The sequence below is a fragment of the Podarcis melisellensis genome (genome assembly GCF_964234715.1).
Source record: "Podarcis melisellensis genome assembly, chromosome: 1".
NCBI classification, from domain to species: Eukaryota; Metazoa; Chordata; class Lepidosauria; order Squamata; family Lacertidae; genus Podarcis; species Podarcis melisellensis.
The window spans coordinates 19,449,061-19,470,305 of record NC_138528.1 but is presented as its reverse complement, the minus strand read 5'-3'; the positions used below and the strand labels follow the sequence as shown (position 1 = coordinate 19,470,305).

At 38.6% G+C, this 21,245-nt stretch overlaps 1 protein-coding gene across 3 annotated transcripts in view; it reads left to right on the top strand.

Annotated features, from left to right (window-relative positions):
• Positions 1–21,245, top strand: part of PAPOLA (poly(A) polymerase alpha) — a 41,026-nt gene that overhangs the window by 5,400 nt on the left and 14,381 nt on the right. For 2 of the 3 annotated variants that reach the window (XM_081919964.1, XM_081919963.1), the window contains exons 2-12: positions 4,714–4,887; positions 6,614–6,680; positions 7,164–7,245; positions 8,952–9,061; positions 9,370–9,423; positions 11,055–11,166; positions 12,129–12,218; positions 12,317–12,455; positions 13,924–13,996; positions 15,592–15,712; positions 16,728–16,812. In XM_081919964.1, the coding sequence (XP_081776090.1) occupies positions 4,714–4,887; positions 6,614–6,680; positions 7,164–7,245; positions 8,952–9,061; positions 9,370–9,423; positions 11,055–11,166; positions 12,129–12,218; positions 12,317–12,455; positions 13,924–13,996; positions 15,592–15,712; positions 16,728–16,812 (1,107 nt within the window). Of the gene's footprint in view, positions 1–4,713; positions 4,888–6,613; positions 6,681–7,163; positions 7,246–8,951; positions 9,062–9,369; positions 9,424–11,054; positions 11,167–12,128; positions 12,219–12,316; positions 12,456–13,923; positions 13,997–14,629; positions 14,967–15,591; positions 15,713–16,727; positions 16,813–21,245 lie in introns of those variants that run through there. The other variant, XM_081919965.1, reaches the window with a different exon arrangement.

The following is a 21,245-nucleotide window of genomic DNA, read 5'->3' as shown; positions in this document are numbered from 1 at the left end:
GTAGAGACTATAGAGAAAAAGGATATGGTAAATGCAGAACTGTATTGAGTTGCAATGCGGAAAAAGGATTTGATTCCCAAAAAACGTTTACATTGAAATAATGGATCTAAGGCTGCAATCCTGATCACTGTTACTAGTGAGCAAATCTCATTGAAGTCAGTAGGATGTACTTCTAGGTTAAACTGGCTGTGGATTGTTCTGTATTCAGTAGAGGTCCTTGAGCATTAAAATGATTAGCCACTATTAGTGATCCCTGATGGTTTGGCATTTACCATGGCTAATCTGGATAACTGGCATTCCAAAAAAAGGTAATCAAAATGAAAATATTAAATGTCCAATATTTACTAAAGAGGTCACCATCTGAAATGAATCACCAGGACTAAGTTTCAGTGGGTTTACTCTGAGTAAAAAAATAGTCAACTGTTTTGGTATGTTTGGTTTGATCACATAGCTAATACTCCTCATTATGGCCTGATGTCCAGATTGTTTTTATTTTTAATGGCATATCAACTACGGAATACATTGGTTTGCTGTGATACTTTTTTTGTGTTAACACTTCACTGATAATGATGACTGAAGAAGGGTCATAGCCTTGCATGCAGGAGGTCCCAGGTTCAATCACCAGCACTTCCAGGAAGAGCTTAGAGCCCTCAGTTTGAAAACCTGGGGAGCTGGTAGGGGTCATTGTAGACAGTACTGAGCTAGATAGACCAATGATCTGTCTCTGTATAAGGCAGCTTCCAGTATTCATATGGAGCATCAATGTTGGTAATTCAGGATATGGTAGCCTCGAACTTTAGATAGTGCTTTCCAGAGGTGAGGCCATGTTAGGCCCTTGAAGCAAAAACAAGTACAGGCAACTCCCCATTCATGCACAGTCTGTTTGTGTGCGACCGCACATACACACGGTGCCTGGAAGTCGAAAGTGGAATGTAGAAATGGAGAGCGCCCTGGAGAGGAGGCCTGGCTTGTGAGGTGACCCTCCTCAGAACCTGAAGAGAACCTCTGTGTGAGCCAGAGCATTGTTGAGGCTGCTCAGCTGACGCACAGGGAAGCAGCAACTGCTTCTCTACCCCACACATTAGCTATTAGGCAGGGAGGCTGAGCAGCCTCAACAAGCCCCACTGCCCCTTGGGCTCTGGGGTAGGTCTCTTTGCAGGCCACTAGGACTCTTCAGGGTGCTCCCAATATATGTGATTTCACTTAGAATCTGGCTACTTGGCACAGTGCTGCAGAGATGTTGCTTTCAGCTAGATGTGTCTAGATAAGAAATTGTCCCTACTTTAGTACTAGCACCTTTATAAATGATATAAATATAGAAACAATGAAAATATCAGCTATTCTAGAATAGAAATAAAATGAGCTTGCGTTACCTACGCTGGAATCCAGTGTTGTTAGAAACAGTGATGGGAAATCTCTGTTAAGAAGAGAGGGAAGGAGAAGAAAGCAAGGAGTGATTATTCCTGAAGCCTGTTCCTGATTTCAGCTGAGCCCATTATTACAATTACGCTAATATCTACAGTGGATGCTCGGGTTGCAAACGTGATCCGTGCGTGTCTGCTCACACGTGGGTTGCGATTCTGCACTTTTGTGCACGTGCAAAGCGCGATTCGGCACTTTTGTGAATGCACAACTGCCAAAACCCGGAAGTAACCCGTTCCAGTATTTCTGAGTTTCGGCGGTCCGTAACCTTAAAAAACGCAACCTGAAGCATCTGTAACCCGAGGTATGACTGTATCTGGTTTTCTTCAGAAAGTTTGCAGATGGGGGTTTATCCTAGTAACCTTAAGTAACCTTAACCTGATGTGTGCTAACTTTCTCTTCAAGTATTTTTCTTTCAGTTGAATTATTGAAAATATTGTCTGCTAGGGATCATTGAGAAAGGGATGGAAATTACAACATATATGTATGCCTTTATACAAAATTATAGTGTAAGCATGTTTGGAATACTGTGTACAGTTCCGGTTGCCACATTTCAAGAAGGTGTTGAAAGGGGCAGACAAAGTTATCAGCAGAGTGGAGCAACTAACCTATGGGACTTAATACTTTAGAGAAAGTGGGAATATGATTGAGATTTATAGAATTATGTATGGAATGGAGAAAGTGGATAGAGTATTCATTACAATTTGTTATATATTGCCTTTCAAGATACAGATCCTTCTAAGGTGACTTGTAAGTTACATTAAAGTACCTTTTTAGAAATCACAGAAAGCAATATCTGCATGTAAAAAGTTGTCGGAATCTTTCTCACAGGGCAGGTAGACTAGCTGTATATGTGTAAAGGTGAGAGGGCGGTTCATAGCTAAGTACCTTGAGCTCAGTCTTCTTTGCCTCTCCGCTCGTATCTATCACAGGGCAGTTGAAGTGCATGGTCCTGTGAGTAGTGGAGCAAAAGTCCCATCTTGTGTCATGCCTTAAGATAGTCTTCAGCTGCCTTCCTCTTTTACCTACAATATTTCCCACAGAGCAGTTGATACTAGAACTTTGTTCATCAGTAAACACCGGTTCATCCAATGACTGACTGGTGAGAGAAGTGGGACATACAAAAGTACCGTATTTTTTCTTGTATAACATGCCCCCATGTATAACCCTATTTTTTTCTTTTGGACTACAAAAAAGGGGGATTGTCCAAAGTTGTAGAGCTTTTGGGGGGGATTGCCCATAGTTGTAGAGCTTGGGGGGGTCACCGCCATAAATCACTCTACAACCTGCCCGCCACTGCAAATAGTACACATCACCGACGACTCCTTCTCACTGCCCTTAAACCCTTTAATTTTATGTATCTTCACAGTTAGATATTCTACGATTTTAATATTTTTTCATTTTTTTCCTCCATTCGTTCACCCCTAGCTCTTCTGCATTTTTCCAGTTACCCACTATAATCTGTCTGGCTGTAATTACCATCAATTTTACCCATTTACATTCCTCTTTTGTTTCTAACTTGGTGCTACTCAGGCTAATAAGAACCATTAATTTAAATATTTCCACCTTCCTACCCACAATTCCCGATATTTCTATACCAATCTGTTTCCAGAATTCATTAACTAACAGACAGACAATCCTACCACATATGACTGTATGTTCACATCACTCCACATTTCCTCCAACAATTCTTACTTCCAGATTTTGTAATATGATATAACCTTACAGGTGTGTAATACCATTTATGTACCAACTTCAACCCTTGTTCCTGGATTACCCTAGAGGTCGCAACAAAGGGTGGTTGCCGAAAGATTCTTTCCCAATCTAAAATCTATTCCTGAATATCTAGCTTCCAATATTATTTCAAACTTTCCTTTCTCTTTGTCTAATAACACGTTATAAAATTTTGAAACTATTCTAGCCCTATCTGTCCTATATCCTTTCACTAATTCTTCGAAGGGTGTAATAATTCCTAATAATAATTTAGCAGAGAGGAAATTTGTCTTTTCCGTAACCAATGAATCTTATTCCAAGTACCACAATCCTGTTCCATCGTACCTTCTGTTCCCCAGCTCTTCGCCATCTCCTCAGTTGTGATCTCCTTTAATTTATCCCCTACCTCCTTTAGGATGAGCTCCCTTAACGGGGCCATTTTATCATAATACCACATTTTGGTAAGGGGAGAGAGGCCAGGAAAAAGCTCCCTTCTCCGCTTCTCCCATACCCAAATGGACCCCGTAAATGTTAATATTTTACCTACTTCCCTTTTCCTCCTATTGAATATTCTTATTTTCCCTCCTACTACTTCCAAATTCTCCCGCTCATCCGGGATGACTACTAGTCATGAGAGTTAACTACTACCTCCAGGTTCAGAGGAAGTGTGCCTCCTAATACCAGTTTTTGGGGAGCAGTGCAGGAGAGGATTACTGCCCTTGTGTTCTGTTTGTAGACAAGGCATATGGGTGGTCTCTGGGGAACCAGGATGCAGGATTAGATAGGCTGAGTGCCAGTTGCTGGAAACTGAGGAGGGGGAAGTGTTCTTGTATTCAGTTCCTGCTTGCAGGTTTCCCACAGGCATCAGGTTGGCCACTGTGAGAACAGGATGCTGGACTACATGGGCCATTGGCCTGATCCAGCTTGGTACTCTGATGTTCTAAGGCTTCATGTTTTTCTCAACAGTTTGCAGTTACAGTGTGATCACATCTTACACAGGGGTTATGTTCTGGGGATGGCGTGTATACACAAAAGGGTGTACTCAAACTGCCTCCTTGAAACCATATCTGTGTGAACACAGAAAGGGCCTTGTCCCCCAAGTGGAAATGACACAGAAAGTGCTTTAAAGCTCTCGTGTCTTGTTTGCATTTAACTTACAGAATTTCAACCAGATAACCTTCAATTACATATGGTTGAAATTGCTTGAGTGAAATGCATACAACATGCAATGGTACTGTGCCTGAGTCTGCAGTCACTGTACAAAGTAGGTCAGTTTAATTCCATATAGGCGTCAAAGAGCTCAATATAAAGAACCACACTCTTGTACTGTGTTCACTAATCTGGAAGGTTTGCTTATTTACCATAGTTTAACTACCCTGATTATGAACAAAGCAGAGTTGTTGGCTATTGTTAAGAGGTTGTTAAACCAATTTAAGTAACTATGTTTTTATAGTATAGAAACAGCTGGACATGTGCCCCAGTAAACACTTTCATTTTTTGTATTATTATTTTTTACTGCAATGAATGGATTTGTTGATGTTGCATCTCTCTTAATTTTGTCTTACTTACCTTTACTAGTCCAGTTACAACCCAGGGATCACAACAGACACAGCAACCACAGAAGCATTATGGCATTACCTCACCTATCAGTTTAGCTGCCCCCAAGGAGATTGACTGTGTTCTTACTCAGAAATTAATTGAAACCCTAAAACCCTTTGGTGTCTTCGAAGAGGAGGAGGAACTGCAACGCAGGTAAATACGACATTTATTGATACAAAATATACTGTGGAGAGGTGACAATCTATACTGGGGTTATGGAATCACAAAACTTTGAAAATAGATCTTCAAATTATTTCAGGTCACAGTAATGGAAATGCTATACAATTCTGAACAATAGCTTGATATTCCATTAAAGTGTGTCTTTTAATTTGTGCATGAATCCAAGTTTCTGGAATGTCTAGTGTTCATTGATGGGTTATTGTTGCAGCATAGTTGTTGTTTCTGCACAGCCAGCTCCCATGTCATGCTGGTAACATCCAGGAATTGCATAGCACAGGTGAATGGCATGATTACCTTCTGTGTCAGCAATGTGTCAATAACACAATAATCTATTCTAAGCCAAGGACATTCCACCTTTCTTCTCCACATGCCCCCCCTCCCATTTACTGTTCCATGTTTATTTTCCCTCAGACACTCTGTGGTGACTTAGCATGTTTAGTCCTCATTGGGTTGTTGAAAAAGGGTGGCCCTGTCATTTCCCCCCCATATATATTGTACTTCCGAAAGTCTCAAATACCCAAGTGTGCTTTTATTTCCCTCTTGTTTCTCAGTGTCACATTTTGGTTACAATTCTAACAGCGTTCACCACCTGAGTCTACTAGTAAAAGAAATAATAGACAACTATTGACTTGGGAATGGGAAAGAATAAAGCATTAAAAAATGATGAAATTTTATAAATGAAATCTTAACTGTATCCAGTAATTTTGGTTTGTGGGTTCTTGTATGCTCTTCTTACTCAGTAGCAGTTACAAAATTGGGGAAATGTTGAGTATTTTTCAAAATTCCAGACAGGTATTTTATCTTTATAGTAAAAATAAAATACTGCAAGACTTTGAGTTGTATAAGGTGCTGAATTTTGCTGCTTAAGTTAATGTTTGGAGGAAGGCATTATTTTGTGAACAGAAAGTATCAGGTATGTCCTGTCCCTGTCATTGTCCCCTCCTGCCCACTCTGCCAGCATATGATGGGGTAGAAAATGAAGCCTTAGTAATTTGAAACCCTTGTCTTCCAAATACTATTTGGTCTGTATTGTAGCTTACTCTAGCCACTAAGCTAGTGTAGGCAGTGCCTTTAGCTTCTTGGATTTGTGCATGGAACCCGGCTATAAAAGTAGGTGGCAAATATTCCACGGATGAAAATACTTTCCTCCAAATATCTATTAAATTATAATTTGAAATAGTGGTTTAATTTATAAAGTTTTGAAAGACCTGGTTCAAATACTAGCTCAACTATGACACACTTTTGTTGACCTTGGGCCACTTATCTCAGCTAATCTGCTTTGCAAGTACAATGCCAAAAGGCCCCTGTTATTGTGTCTTTAACTCAGTTTGTTCTGCATCTGTTAGCTGCTGGTGGTTATCTCCATTTCTTGGAAAGCTTCACTGGTGGGTTTCTGCAGCTCAAGCTGCTGTGAAAGGCACAAGAGCAGGTTAGGCCATTTTTTTTTGGTTGCCATCCTTGTTGGGCAGCTGCTTTGAGGAATATATGTGATCATGTATGCCTCACCCTATTCCTTTGAGAAATGGTGGGATATAAATTAAATAAAATCAATAATTTCCGGACTAGCTTTGACAAATTACTTGAAACATTCTCCAGCTCCTCTGCTACACTCTTAGTTCCCTTTTCTCTGATAGGGAGTTTAAGTGCCTTAACCCAGTTTCTTCATTGTGTGTAATTTATTAATGTGTTCCATCAACAGAATTCTAATTTTGGGGAAACTAAATAACCTAGTAAAGGAATGGATACGGGAAATCAGTGAAATTAAGGTATGAATTTCTTTATTCATGTAGATGTACATTAAGACTTGTATCTTTAGCTGCCGCAGAATGTTAAAGCCACTGCATTTGGCATTTAGCAATTGACATCAGTGGGAGAAAGATTATTTTATTTGTGATCCTTTAACACAGTCTTGCATACATCGATACTTAGCTGTTAAGCAGCCAAATGTGATGTTTAATTAGATTTGTAGAATATGCAGTTTAATGAGTGTCTGCTGCAACAAGCTTAAGCAACTGACTGTTTCTGTTGATAAAACTAGCAGGATGCTATAGTGTGACAGCAAATTCTCATAGTGGCTTAGCAATGATAACTAGCTAACTTTCTGCCCTTACCTCTTATCAGTGTGCCACAACTGAAATAAGCTCCTATCAGTAAGCTTGAAGCCAGCATCTAGGGTTTGAAGTGTGCTGCTATTTCACTGGTTCTGCATTGCTTATAAAAATTCAAATCCTGTGTTTGCTCCCTTTTAGAATCTTCCACAGTCTGTAATAGAAAACGTTGGAGGGAAAATTTTTACATTTGGATCATATAGATTAGGTGTACATACAAAAGGTAATGTGTCCCTAATATGTACCTAATATTTTATACATTTATAAAATATGTTTGCTTAGTGCCTAGTTGGTAGCCAATAGAAGTATAAAAATTCACTAAAGATTCACTATAAAACCTTTTACGATTCTGCTGCAAGTGACATCAATGACTGGCTTGGACAGGAGACTTGCCCTCACACAAACATGTGATTAGGAAAGGATGATCGCTAAGGGCTGTACCATAGCAATCATAGCAACAACTGGTTTCTGTGACTAGCCATACCTCCAAAGCACAACGCTCTCATAGGTAGTTCTGTCTACACCATTTAATGTGATTCCATTAAAATTAAATATTTTAATGTGATTACATTGAAATAAATTATGGTTTTTGCACCACCACAGTTCAGTAGAATGCCACTCCTGAAATGTAGTCCTAGGACAGCAAAAGCAGCTCATCTTAAGATGAGGGAATGTTCCTCCACAGTTGGATACATTTCGATAGCAACTCGTTTGTGTTTGTGGGGGGCTACTATAGGTTCTGGTATAATATTAGATACGTTTTTAAAATGAACTTAGAATGAATTTAATTCTGATTAAATATTAAAAGCCTCTGCAGACACACAGAAACTGCTAGGATCTGATGCTAAAATAAAAGTATGCCAGGACCTGACACTTGATGGTGGCAGGGTAGGTGTAGGTATTAATGCAACAGAGCTCTCTGCCCTTCCACAGCACACCTGCGCCTTGCAAGGCAATGAGATTAAAAGTATATTTCTGCCTTGTGTAGTTCAGGCCAATCAGAACTACAGAGGATGGTGCTGTCCTTCAGGATATGTTATTGTTTGTCAGGAGCAGAGTTGGGGCTGCCTTTTCTTGGTGGCCATTGTATACTTTATGTAATCTTTAGTTGTTTGGTACACTAATGAATTTATTAGCATTCATGTTTAATGCAATATGGCCTAATTGCCACTCTATAATAAAAATATCCTCAACCAGTGTCTGCTGCAGGCAGGTAATAAATTAAGAGTGAGGAGATATGAGAGTTTTTAACTTGCATTCTGTGCTACCTCTGGTATAGATAAGAAGCCTAGCATTGAAGCACCATTTTAGTTTCATATAAACTATTGAAAATTGTGAACTATATTTGCGTATATTAAAAAAACACTGCTGCTTTCCAAAAGTAGCTCCTGTGCAAAACAATAAGTCAACTAAGTTAAATTGAGCCTTGTTTTAACTTATATTTCCATTATCAATTATATCTTTGTAAGTTGAGGATTATACTTGTGGTGGTTGATTTCAAATGGTAGATTTCTTGAAGTGGAAGCTGCTGTACATACTGAGTGAAAGAATGTACAGTCGTACCTTGGTTGACAAATGGAATCTGTTTGAATTCTGAAACCATTCAAAAACCAAGGTGCAGCTTCTGATTGGCTGCAGGAGCTTCCTGCACTCAATCGGAAGCCACATCGGACATTGGGTTCCAAAGAATGTTCGCAAACCGGAACACTCACTCCCAGGTTTGCAGCATTCGGGAGCCAAAATGTTCGAGTCGCAAGGCGATCCTCAACCAAGGTATGATTGTATTTCAATATGATATTATCATTTTTAAGTGCAGTATTTGAAAGAATCCTGCAATAATTTCTGTTCAGAACAATACCATTGCACTGTTGCCTCTTTTCTGGTAGGCTTTATGTGGTAACTAACTCTGTTTATTCACACTTCTTTTAGGTGCTGATATTGATGCATTGTGTGTTGCACCAAGGCATGTTGACAGGAGTGATTTTTTCACCTCGTTTTATGAAAAACTGAAACTACAGGAAGAAGTAAAAGACCTACGGGTATGTGGATTACTCTATCTAAAGAAAGACATAAGTTCCCAAAATGTTACAATAATTGTACATTAAGAACTGAGTTGATTATAGGCTGTTTTAAATAAGCATAATGTTCCAGTGATGTTGGAAGGTTATTGTAATATCTATTTCTATATTGGAATCCAATTTCTGATAGAATTGCTTGCTGTTGTAAATTCTGGTTGCCGTGGAATTAGAGTTGAATGGAATAAAAAGCTATCCTAGCCAGGTGCTTAAATAGTTCCTGCTGAAGATCAGGTATGAGTACTAGTCATTGTAAAATATTTATTTTTCAGGCTGTTGAAGAAGCATTTGTTCCTGTTATCAAACTGTGTTTTGATGGAATAGAGGTAAGAGTAATTAAGTAATTTGCACCACCATCTGTTCACATAGTCCACACTAAGGCCATTCTCACATGGAAGTTATTTGTATGAACAGTTGTTTCCTTTTAAGGGACATATACCTTGCAATGGTAACTTGTTTTTTAGTGACTGCTCAAAAAATGCTACTTTAGTCATGGAAATTGTGGCATCCATTTCAGATTCTATTTCAGATATTATTATTGTGCAGCTTGAAGCAGTAGGATGCATAAAAAATGACCCCACTTGGAATAAAAAGTGTCCAGACCCATCCACATATACAGTCCCCAGTACAGAAAGATGCTGCTGCCTGTAGCAGCTCATTCACAGTTCATTTAAGTCCCAAAACGTTTGCTTGGGTTCTATTGCCAAGCGTGAAATAATGTTACTGATTAAATGCATTCTTCCCATTGCTGCACACTAAAATGCTCCCCAATTTGTCAACAATATGTCTTACATGCTATGTAATACCTTTGTAAGAAAAAGATCATGCTGCAGTTAGCTGCTGCCTTTTGTGTTGTTGTTGCTGCTTCTGCTCCCCACCATTAGTCTCGTACATGCACAACAGGTCAAGGGAACTCCAGGGTTCAAGTGGGCAGCCTGGCTGAGTGAGCCGACAGGCAAATGGTCAAGTAGAGCAAGTGAGCAGACTGGCTTTCACCCACTCCCTGTTGTCACTATTACGTGATAGAGGATGAAAGTCTTTCTCTGCTTAGTCCATCGCCACCAGTAGGAAGTGTACAATAATAATAATAATAATAATTTATTTGTACCCCACCCATCTGGTTGGGTTTCCCCAGTCACTCTGGGCGGCTTCCAACAAAGATGAAAGATACACTAAAATGTCACATATTAAAAACTTCCCTGAACAGGGCTGCCTTCAGATGTCTTCTGAATGTCAGGTAGATGTTTATCGCTTTGACATCTGATGGGAGGGCGTTCCACAGGGCGAGTGCCACTACCGAGAAGGCCCTCTGCCTGGTTCCCTGTAACTTGGCCTCTCGCAGTGAGGGAACCGCCAAAAGGCCCTCGGAGCTGGACCTCAAAATGCACAATTGCTGGTGGCAGAGCATGGTGAAGGAGCGAAAGAATTTCCTCTTCTTTTCCCTTTTTTCTCTAAGTGATGACAGCAGCAGGACCTTAGGATTTGGGTGAGCTGCTAGAGGAGGGGAAGTTTGGAGCAAGCAGTGAAGGGATGAGGACTGGGCAATGGTGGGAGTAATGGGTAGGCAAGGGTGGGTTTGAAGGAGCTGGGAGCTTGGCAGGTGAAATGTAATTGGAAGGAGGGCAGCAGTCCCGAGTTCATTAATATGATGCAAACTTGTGTCCTTGGCAAATCCTTACTTTACTATGAGGGGTAAATGAGGATTCTTTTTCTTCTGTCTCATAATTAATTATAAAGCAGTGGTGATGCAGCATTTTAAATTTGCATCCAGTGTCCAGAGAAGCAGGTGATCCTGAAATCACTGGCTATACAAACTGAGAAACTAAGCAGCATTGTCTCTACAAAGTACATTTTGTGGACTTTAAAAAAAAACAACCCACAACAGTTTGTAGACTTAATCATTAGCATAACAATGGAATGATAACATACTTCACTTCTTTGTTCTTGCTTATTTTAGATTGATATATTGTTTGCCCGATTAGCACTTCAGACTATTCCTGAAGACCTAGACCTTCGAGATGATAGTCTTCTTAAAAATTTAGACATTAGATGCATACGAAGTCTTAATGGTAAGTTATAATTTCATTTGGTATTTTTTATAATTGAGAAGGTATCTTCTGTGGCAACAGAAGATACTGCATATTTCATTATTGCATAATAGTTGTTCAGCATACATTGATTAAAAGTGTAATAATTGTTAAAGTAGCTGTCAAAACACTGTTTAGAGGTAGTTTTAATGACATTGTTGCACACTGCAAGAATCTGAATTCTGCTGACCTTCCTTTGCAAAGATAATTAGTCTGTTCAATGTTAACCATAGACAGAATTAAGGTTGATTGAGGTATAAGTGTGTTTGTGTTTTCCCATTCCTTAATATGGCTTGAGGCAAACATACATATCAATCTGCAATTTCAGCTCTTAATTTTGTTCAGTTACAAAGTATCTGAATTTGTGCTTAAATCAGGCAGTTCATTTAATCTGTTTGGGTTGTATCTAAGAGTTGTCACTCAGCTGTCAGAGAAATTGAGAGAAAAGCAATCTTGGGGATCCCCTGCACCCCCCCCTTCTTATATCTGTGTCCCTCCCAGTTCCACTGATGGAAGCCTTACTGTCAGCTAAGCAAAATGGCTAGATATAACCCTGTGTATCCCAGTCCCACAAACAATTTGAGATAACATAAAGTAGTGCAATAATTTGCAATGGGAGTCAAGCAAGGGCTTAACAAAGGCATAAATTCTCATTGATATGGAATGGTGGAGGTGCTTGATGTGACACAGAAATGCAGAATTGGCTGTAACTATGCCTTACTGTGACAATTGTATATGCTGAATTACCATCTTTCAGGTTATAGTATAGCACAATATTATATTGTGATCTTATAACCTTTATTGTGCATAGCTTTGTATTGGTTAGGCTAAAAAATAATTAGGCTAAAAAAGACCCCTCTTCTGAAAAAAGCAAAGTAATCCCAAAACTCGTCTAATGTCTTCTCTTTAATATTCATGATGGAAAAATGGTTTCTGTTTTCTAGGTTGCAGAGTAACCGATGAAATTCTCCATCTAGTACCAAATATTGACAATTTCAGATTAACACTGAGAGCTATCAAACTATGGGCTAAACGTAAGTGGGGTTTTACAAAATGGATTTTTTAAAAATGCTTATTTCCAGTTGAATGAAAGTGACTAAAGTTGTCTTGTCTTTTATCTCTACAACAACAGGGCACAACATCTATTCCAATATACTAGGTTTCCTTGGTGGAGTTTCCTGGGCTATGCTAGTAGCAAGAACTTGCCAGCTTTATCCAAATGCAATAGCATCAACTCTTGTACATAAATTTTTCTTGGTATTTTCTAAATGGTATGTCTTTTTAGATTACACTAAAATAAAATTTATTATAGACCCTGAATTTTAGTGTTGTTTCTATGACATTCCTTCAGATGGTGTCAGGTTAACAAGTTTACTCATAGGAATATTAATCACCCTTCCGAGAAATTGCAAGACACTTGTCAGGTTTTATTTTATAGTCCTCGGTGCAAAACATCTACTTACATTATGTGAGGCACTTAAACACATGAGCTCTTGTGGAGCTCTGGCCTTTTTGTGTGGCTCTATCCATTTTAGGGCTAATTGAGCAAAGGGTCACAGACGGCATTCATACCTAGTCTGAACGGGTTGGTGTGTTAAAATGGGAACTCTTTAAGGTGAACAGCATTTGCCAGTTCATGTATGATGTGATTATGCTACATGTTTAGGGGAATATCTGGGATAAGTGAACTGCCTGTCTTCTAAAGCACAAAAAATATTTTGCATAACTGGAATTATTTCCATATACAAGAATTAACAAATTTCTGCATGTGCTCTCATATAGAGATGAGATTTCAAATTAAAAGTGCAGAGTTCATTGCACAACACATGCTAGCTGCCCATAATCTGAAACCTTCTTGGAACCTTTGAAGATTTGATTTTTCTAATGTTCATTTGCTGAATTGGATTGATAGTAGCACCTTGGCTCATGTGCTGCTTCTGCATGGTTTCTCTAGGAAAAACTGATATGTTTGGGGGAGCTGTGCCTGTAAGAATACTAAATTTAAAATGTACATTGCACCGATGCACTATTGGTACACAAGGTTTCAATAAATAATCCGGCTGTTCCAAATACTTCTGAGACAAATGGGTAGCATAGTGTGTGTGGAGTATAATCTAGAGTGGCACTTCAAACTTGCAATAAGGTTAGCTTCTTAAAATGAATAACTTTTTATGGACAGAATAGCTGACGCATTGAAGATACCATTTAAAAAAAATTAATACTTCCTATCAGTCCTAGGATCAGTTTGCACATAACACCAGTGTCCAAGTGGCAGGGGGTCTCTTAAGCAAAGACACAATTGATAGGGAGACATTCTACATGCATTTGCCAAATTATGTGGAGTGTCCATACTATTGGTATCTTGCTGCTGTCTGTTGTTGCCCATCCTGAACATGAGGAATGAGATGGATTCCAAATATTCAAATAATGTTCCCCATAAATATTTCTAGCATAACAATAGCCCTAAAGAAGTATGCTCTAAAGGTGTATCCATTTGAAGATGAATGGCTAAAAACCAAACCTTAAGCATTTGTCAGTTAAGTGCTATGAAAGTTGTTTGGATTGAAGGGAATAAAACAAAATCCGTTCCTTAAGAAAGCTGGTTAGGCAGTTTTCTTTGAAAAAAGCTTCGTCTGATGCTGCGTCTGGTGTATAAAATGAAGGCTCACATTCAAACATGCTTGCTTGTTGTTATAAATAAGTGCTTTTCTTACTCAGTGCTACAATCTCTCTAAACAGGGAATGGCCAAATCCAGTGCTATTGAAACAGCCAGAAGAATGCAATCTTAATTTGCCTGTATGGGACCCAAGGGTTAGTGTATTATTTTTTCCCCCTATAAGATCAAACTGCTTAAAACAAATTGCTTAAGCCCTGAGGAATCTACCTTTGTTACAAATACAAATACTGGTTACTTTCTCTGTAAAATGTAGGCTGTCACTTAATTTTGTCCCAAGTTTTTACTTGAAGCCTTCTCCTCCCCCCACCCCCGTTTTTGGCCTCGGGATTTCTCTTTTTTGCTGTAAAATTCCCCAAATGCAGTCTTAAAAATGTGAATACAGTGGTAACTCCGGTTGCGGACAGGATCCATTCCAGAGGTCCGGTCGGATCCTGAGGTGTCCGCAACCTGAGGACCACTTCTGCGCATGCGCAGGCTGCTTCTGCACATGTGCGTGGAGCGAAACCCAGTAAAATACTTCCAGGTTTGCTGCTCACGCATCCCGAAGTTTATGTAACCAGAGGGTTAAGTAAACGTAGGTTCGACTGTATACTTAAATTGGGTATTGCATCCGTTTATTCACTCTATGATTTCTGTGATGACCATAGAAAGTTGGGCCAGTACTGTACACTTATGCCATAGGTGTCTACTCTGTAGGCAGGTGTTTATACTAAACCAAGAATAGTAAGTAGCTTTTTTGCCATTAGTTTTTCCCATTTTTCCTTTAGAAAACTCAAGTTACTTTCACGGGACTCCCAGTAATCTTCTATCTGGCACTGATTAGGGTCACATCTCCTTAATTTCAGCAGTACTATAGGATTACTTGCACCTGGGCTCCTGCAAGAATTACACGTCATGTATTATAAAATAGGGTATTTTTCTCCCTATTGAATGTGGCTATCACAATCGAGTTCTGGGCTTGCTGAAACCCAGTTGGATATCAGAATTGTGACTACACAGTGCGTGGAATCGGAGCCTGTTGGTTGACCAACACAAGCAAAAATTGGTGTATATGAAGACTGTACAGTTCGTTTTCAATAAAAAGTTTACTTTAATAAAAGCCCACATCAGATGTTATGATTGTTTTTTGCCTTGTTATCCTTTGGCATATGAGCAGTATGTAACACAAGTCCTTTGTACTCCAGTAGCTAAAGAAAACCATGTAAGGAAATGGTAGGGTTTCAACTTAAAATAATTACAACTTTAAAAGTATTGACATGCATCTGCACATTTCCTTCCTTCATCAAACATACTGTTCTAAATAAAGGATATGTTAAACACATTTGATCCTGTTGGGTGCTTAGTTTTTTATTTTTACTTTTTTGAATTAGCCTCTTCATGACAATTAATATACTACAGGAAAAAAATGCACTACATATTTCAAAAGGGTTGCAAGCCGTAGTGTGCCTGGTAATAAAGTTCTTCATGTATCAGTCAGGTATCACTCCAGTTTCATAATTATAGACAGGCTAGCATTCAGTAAAGGTGCAATTGGAAAACAGATAATTAAGTTTAATCTGCTCTTAAAAATATGTCACTTTTCCTGAGTTTGAAGTAGGCTGCCAGTATTAATTACCTCACGGACGTCACTAGTGGTATTTAACACAGGGATTTTTTTTTCAGTGGACAGATCCACATTTTTTAACTTAAATGTGATTGAAGAAAACTGATTGGCTGTTATTATATGTAGGTAAACCCCAGTGATAGGTACCATCTTATGCCTATAATTACACCAGCATACCCCCAGCAGAACTCTACCTACAATGTGTCCGTTTCTACACGTATGGTGATGGTTGAAGAATTTAAGCAAGGTAAGGAATTCTGAACATCTATGAAAATAACCCTCCTTAGATTTTGTGTGTGTTGATAGTTTGGATCCAGGCATTGTGCTAATGCTTATCTAGTAGCTTTTTCTAATTGTAAAGGCTTTTAGAAATAGCATTTCCAAACTAATTGGAAAGCAGCAATTCTTAAGTGTGGCTTCTTATCCAGCTTCAGCTTTTCTGGGTATTGCAGTAGCCCAGTACTCTTTGCTTACAGCAGCTGAGAATAAATATATGGTAGTTTGGAGATACTGGGGAAAAAATGGGTTCTTGGAAACTTGTTCCACTGGTAAAATGCTGGTCAGAAAGGACACTTAAGACAGTTTTAGTACTTGGAAAGATGGTGTTGTATCGTAATTATTCTAGCCATAATTGAACACGAGAAGCAAAACTTGTTTAAACGCCACTTGTACATAGCCTGTATAAATGAGGTGTTTAAAAAACGTATTTATTTGTTTGCTGCCTTGGGCTCCTTTGGATGGAAGGGCTGGTAATAATTTGAATAAATAAGTAAATAGTTCAGTGATACCATTCATAATGTCCCAGGTTCAATTCCCACCACTTCCTATTTAAAATATATTTTTCCATTTGGAAAGATCAAGGCCGAGAAAGAAGCTTTGGTCTGAAACTTTAAATAAACAGTAGTTTGTTATTTCTTAGTGCAAAGTTGTATACCACCATCTAACTTAAATTATGAAAAACCTTTCAAAATTATCTCCATATAGGGCAGGCCGATAGCTCAGGGATACAGCACTTTCTTTGCATGTAAAAGGTTCCAGGTTCAGGATCTATCATTTCCAGGTGAGGCTGGAAAGCTTGGAGGGCTACTAGGCAGTCAGAGGTAACATTGCTGACCTAGGTAGGCTAATGGTCTGACTCATTTGGCTTTCATTGGGTAGCTGTATTTTCATTTATATGCTCTTAACTCCTTGTGTTCAGTAAACTGTTGTTCCGATGAAGAAAATAATATATGAAAAGGCTGAAATGTGTTTTTATAATTCAGGTCTTGCTATCACAGATGAAATTTTGCTGAGTAAGGCAGAGTGGTCCAAACTTTTTGAAGCTCCAAACTTCTTTCAAAAATACAAGTATGTATTTGATGGCATGAAAGATGTTTTATGAGTATCTATTTTAACACTTTCACAGTCATTTAAACTGGCTAACTTTACTAGCAATAGTTATAGTGGACAGATGTGATAACCCTGTTTTGCACGACATTGATCAAATTTTACCTAAATATGATGGGACATGTATGCATTTCATTTGAATGTAAGATATTTGTGGCTTCTAATCATTTACTAGTAAAACACTTTTTAAAAGTTACCCGCTAAATGCAAGCACTCTCTTCTGGAGGATTTCTTGAGACTTGCCAGGTATTTTAAGAGTTCCTAATAAGAAGAAAGCTTCTTGACTGTTTCTTGTATTTGGGTGAAAGTTGTAACAGTTTATTTTATTTATTTTTAAACTTGCCTTATTTGCCCTTGGTTAAAACTGGTCAGATGGCCACTCCAAGCTGAAACTTAAACATTTTCTGTATTGGGTGGTGATGTATTAATCTAAACAAAATGACAATGCAGCGTTTCACCCATTAAAAGAAGACTGATGATCATGATAATGCGTCTGTGTTTTGATTCCTCTAACTCTTTGCATTACAAATGCTAGAATCTTAAACAAATTTTGGGAGGCTAATCCACTTTGTGTCAAAATGGAAAATGAGCGTGCACACCTCTGGTATTCCAAGGAATACTGAAGATGTTTCTCTTAACACCTCATTTTGACAAAGTGGAAGGAATGCTAGGACTAATTTATCATGAAGTAAACCTTTCTTATCCATCAGTTATAAATGATATGAATGTCTCAATTATCATAGGTTTCTTAATTCAGGTGCTGCATAGATTAAAAAAAACAAAAACCTAATTGCAGTAGGTTTTCTGACCATCAAGGAAGAAAAATGTATTTGGTATACATTTAGTGTTATCCAGATTTTGAAATTGAAAGGTTGGATAACTAGGTCATGAATACTTCGACCGAAACATAATATTCAGTCTTCTCCCTGTCTGGTTCCTATATGTGTTGTCACTTATATAGCAATATAAGCAGAAATTTCATTACAATGCAGGTATATGTGAAAGAAGTTAAAATCCATGAAATTAATTTGAGAAGATGTTTTAGGATCCTGCCAGTGCTAAATCACCTTCTTGTCTTCCAGCCGATGCATGAAAGATTAGCATACACACATTATTTAATATTAATTTCCTTTGGTAAAAAACAACAACAACATTGTGAGAAAATGAAATAAAGTAGCCTCTAAGTATGTTTGGGGGTTAAAAACAGAGATCTCATTGCCAGACCAGCATGATCAGTGGCTGTAAAAAGAAGGCTAATGAATCAAATGCAAAACGTTGATGACTAGGTTTCAATCAGGAAAGGGAAGCCTGTGGCATTCCAGAGATTGCTAGACTATAGCTCCCATTATCCCTGATCATTAGCATTGGAGGCTGGAACTAATGGGAATGGCTGTCTAAGAACATCAGGAGGATCAGTGGTTTCCCATCTATCCATTAAATTAAGGCAGCAAATAGCAAGCCAGCTAACAGTTTCCCTCAAGGAAAATATTTGTAATGATATATGATATGATATACTATGATATGATAAATCCATGTCCCTGACTCTTGACACCATTCAAAAGGTCAGAATCCAGAGAGTTCCTTTAGCTATTCCCAAGAGCTTGTGTATACCAGTGGCACTCTGGACAGCAGCTCCCCTTGCAGTAAAGGATGAACATGAACTAGTCTGCTTTTCCTCAATTGATTCACCAAAAAATTCAGAATAGGAATTTCTAGATGTCGCCATATGATCACTTTAGAAAGGTCTGTTTAAAACAAACAAAGAAAAAAACCTTTGTGTTCGTAATTATTCTGTAGACTTATTAAGACATTTGTATACTGCTTAATTATTCACATTTCTAAGCTGTGTACATAAAACCAATCCATAGAAAATGGGTCAATAAAGCAGTACAAATTAATCATAGAACCAAGTACAATCTTAAAATGCCTGCTGGAACAAGAAAGTCTTAAGTCATGCGCTCTCAAGCTCAGCAAGGAGGGTAGCCTGTCTAATCTCAGTTCAGAGGGAGTTCCACAGTCTTGGATAATGGTTTGATAAATCCTGGGTTGTAGAGTTGGAAGGAGACCCTGAGGGTCATCAAGTCCAACCCCCTGCAGGAATCTCAACTAGATCATACATGGCAGGTGACCATCCAACCTCTGCTTTAAAACGTCCAAGGAAGGAGAGTCCACCACCTCTCGTGGGAGTCTAGTTATAAAAATTTGAAGCCCCAGCCCTGACTACAGTGTTGGACTCCAGCTGAAAAACCTACATGCCAACTAATAAGAAATCCAACTGTATTGCTTGTCAGAGTTGTCTGCCTTTCTACAAATTATGATGACTGCAATCTAATCTTCAATAAACTGTTGTGCACACTAGATCCATAATTCATCTAGATCAGATTTTTTTTATCAGGGTGTTTGGTAGCTACACATGGAGCTAAGTAAACCATGTTTGTTCTCCAAATGCCAATTTCTCATCTGTGTGCTTACAGAAATCAGCTAAAGCTTAACTCCAAATGTTTATGGTTACAATAGAAACAGTTTGATTGGCCTATTTAGGAGACTTGTATTTAAAGTTGCAGTCAACAAAAAACACACTCTTAAGAATCACCATAATTTTAATTCCACCAGTATTCATATTGTAAAATGGTTTCAGAAAGTGTCCTTTGCCCTTCAGATAGCATTGCAAATTATTTCATACTGTGACATAACTAAAAAAACCTGCTTCTAGCATTTTAAACATTATATTTATTATATTCTGTTGGTATATTATGAGTTATATATTATTCCTGTGAAAAACAACAACAATTAGACTGCTACTGTGGGAGGAAGAGCCACTTAATGATGACATCCACTCAGAAAAGAACCTGTACATATTGGCACCAAGATGCTCAAGCCTCCATTATATTTAATTTGTGTGTATGAAAAGATTCCAGACCTTGGCAATTTCCCCCTATTTTTATTTTAATACTAACCTTAAGAGCTGTAAACTGGGACTTGCTTAAATTGCTACTTATAACAATCAGTTGTTAACATGCATGTTTTTGCACCAGTTTCTAAGAATGGAGTTATAGGTTCTGATAAGATTCTGCTATCTTACAAAGAACCTTTCTGAAAAACACAAGTCTTATTCTTTTTAACATGTCCAGCAGGCCCACATTTGCAAATCAATATTCCCAGTCCTGGGCTGTGTTCAGGATTGGTATGGAGCAGAACTCTACAAAAATGGGTGCTCCTGCAGGAGGGAGAGAGACAGTATTCTGAGGGATCAAGTAAATCATGTTTGCTCAATAGAGGCCCGTTCGCCCTTCATTTCTATAGCCCTCTCTTTGTCCACAAAAATCTGCTCCCAAGTGTTGCTCCACCCTCTGTAACAGCTGAGGGCCTCATGGGAAAAGGCAAAAACTGCCACCCTCTGCCCATGGGAGTGTCCAGTTTGTGGAGCAGGAGCCTCTGTTGGATCCAACTCACAAAATTGGATGCAACAGCAGATCTAGATCCAACTGCCTGTTTGCTTTGTAATGCTGATGTGGGGGCAGTATATGCTGGGGCAGTTGGTGGTGTTGAATTCTTCCACCTGATTCTCCCCTGCAAATCTCCCTTGATCTGGCAGTTTTGCAAGGAAGGAAGGGTGGTATATAAATTGGATAGAAAAAAAATACTGAGCTGCAGCTCTTCTATTTTAAAGTCTAATTGGCACATGCGGAGAGTTTGCTAAATTCTGCTTTCTGCATTGCACTACTGCATCCTGCCACAGGTGTTCTCATAGACCACGTAGAAATCATGTGCCCACAAATGCAGTATTTTATTTCAATAGTAAAGGGATAGCATTGTTGGCACAAGGCTGAACGATACTGCCACTGCATATACAGCAAAACACATTTGGTATTTAGGATAGAGGTGTCACTTGAGCCTTGCAAAGGCTCTGCTCATTCATGTAGTATTCCAGGACTATTTTGATTCCTTACCAGTCTTATCACAGTTCTTGGTATGGATCATGCGGGTGTCTAATATTTAGAAGAGCATTTCTTAACTGTGCACTGTAAAAATAGCACCTGCCTGCTTCCTTTGATTAAAAATACATTTATGTTACCCTTCCCAATAAAGTCCCCCCCCCCCATTACGATTTATCCCTGTTTGCTCTCAGTTACAGTTACGTGGCTGGTGAGTGTATTGCTGCTGATTCTACTAATGTTATTAGTTAATACATTTTTGACAAATACAACTCTCAGATAAATGTTAACAACTTAATAACTTCTAAAGGTCACCTGAATTTTAATTGTAGCTTAGACATAATGAATATTCACTTCCCATTGACTGAAGCTATGAAGGCATTGTTAATCTTACAATAAGATTTCGTTTATTGGAAATTCATGAGGTGTTGAAAATATACCAGTTATAATCTGAACTTT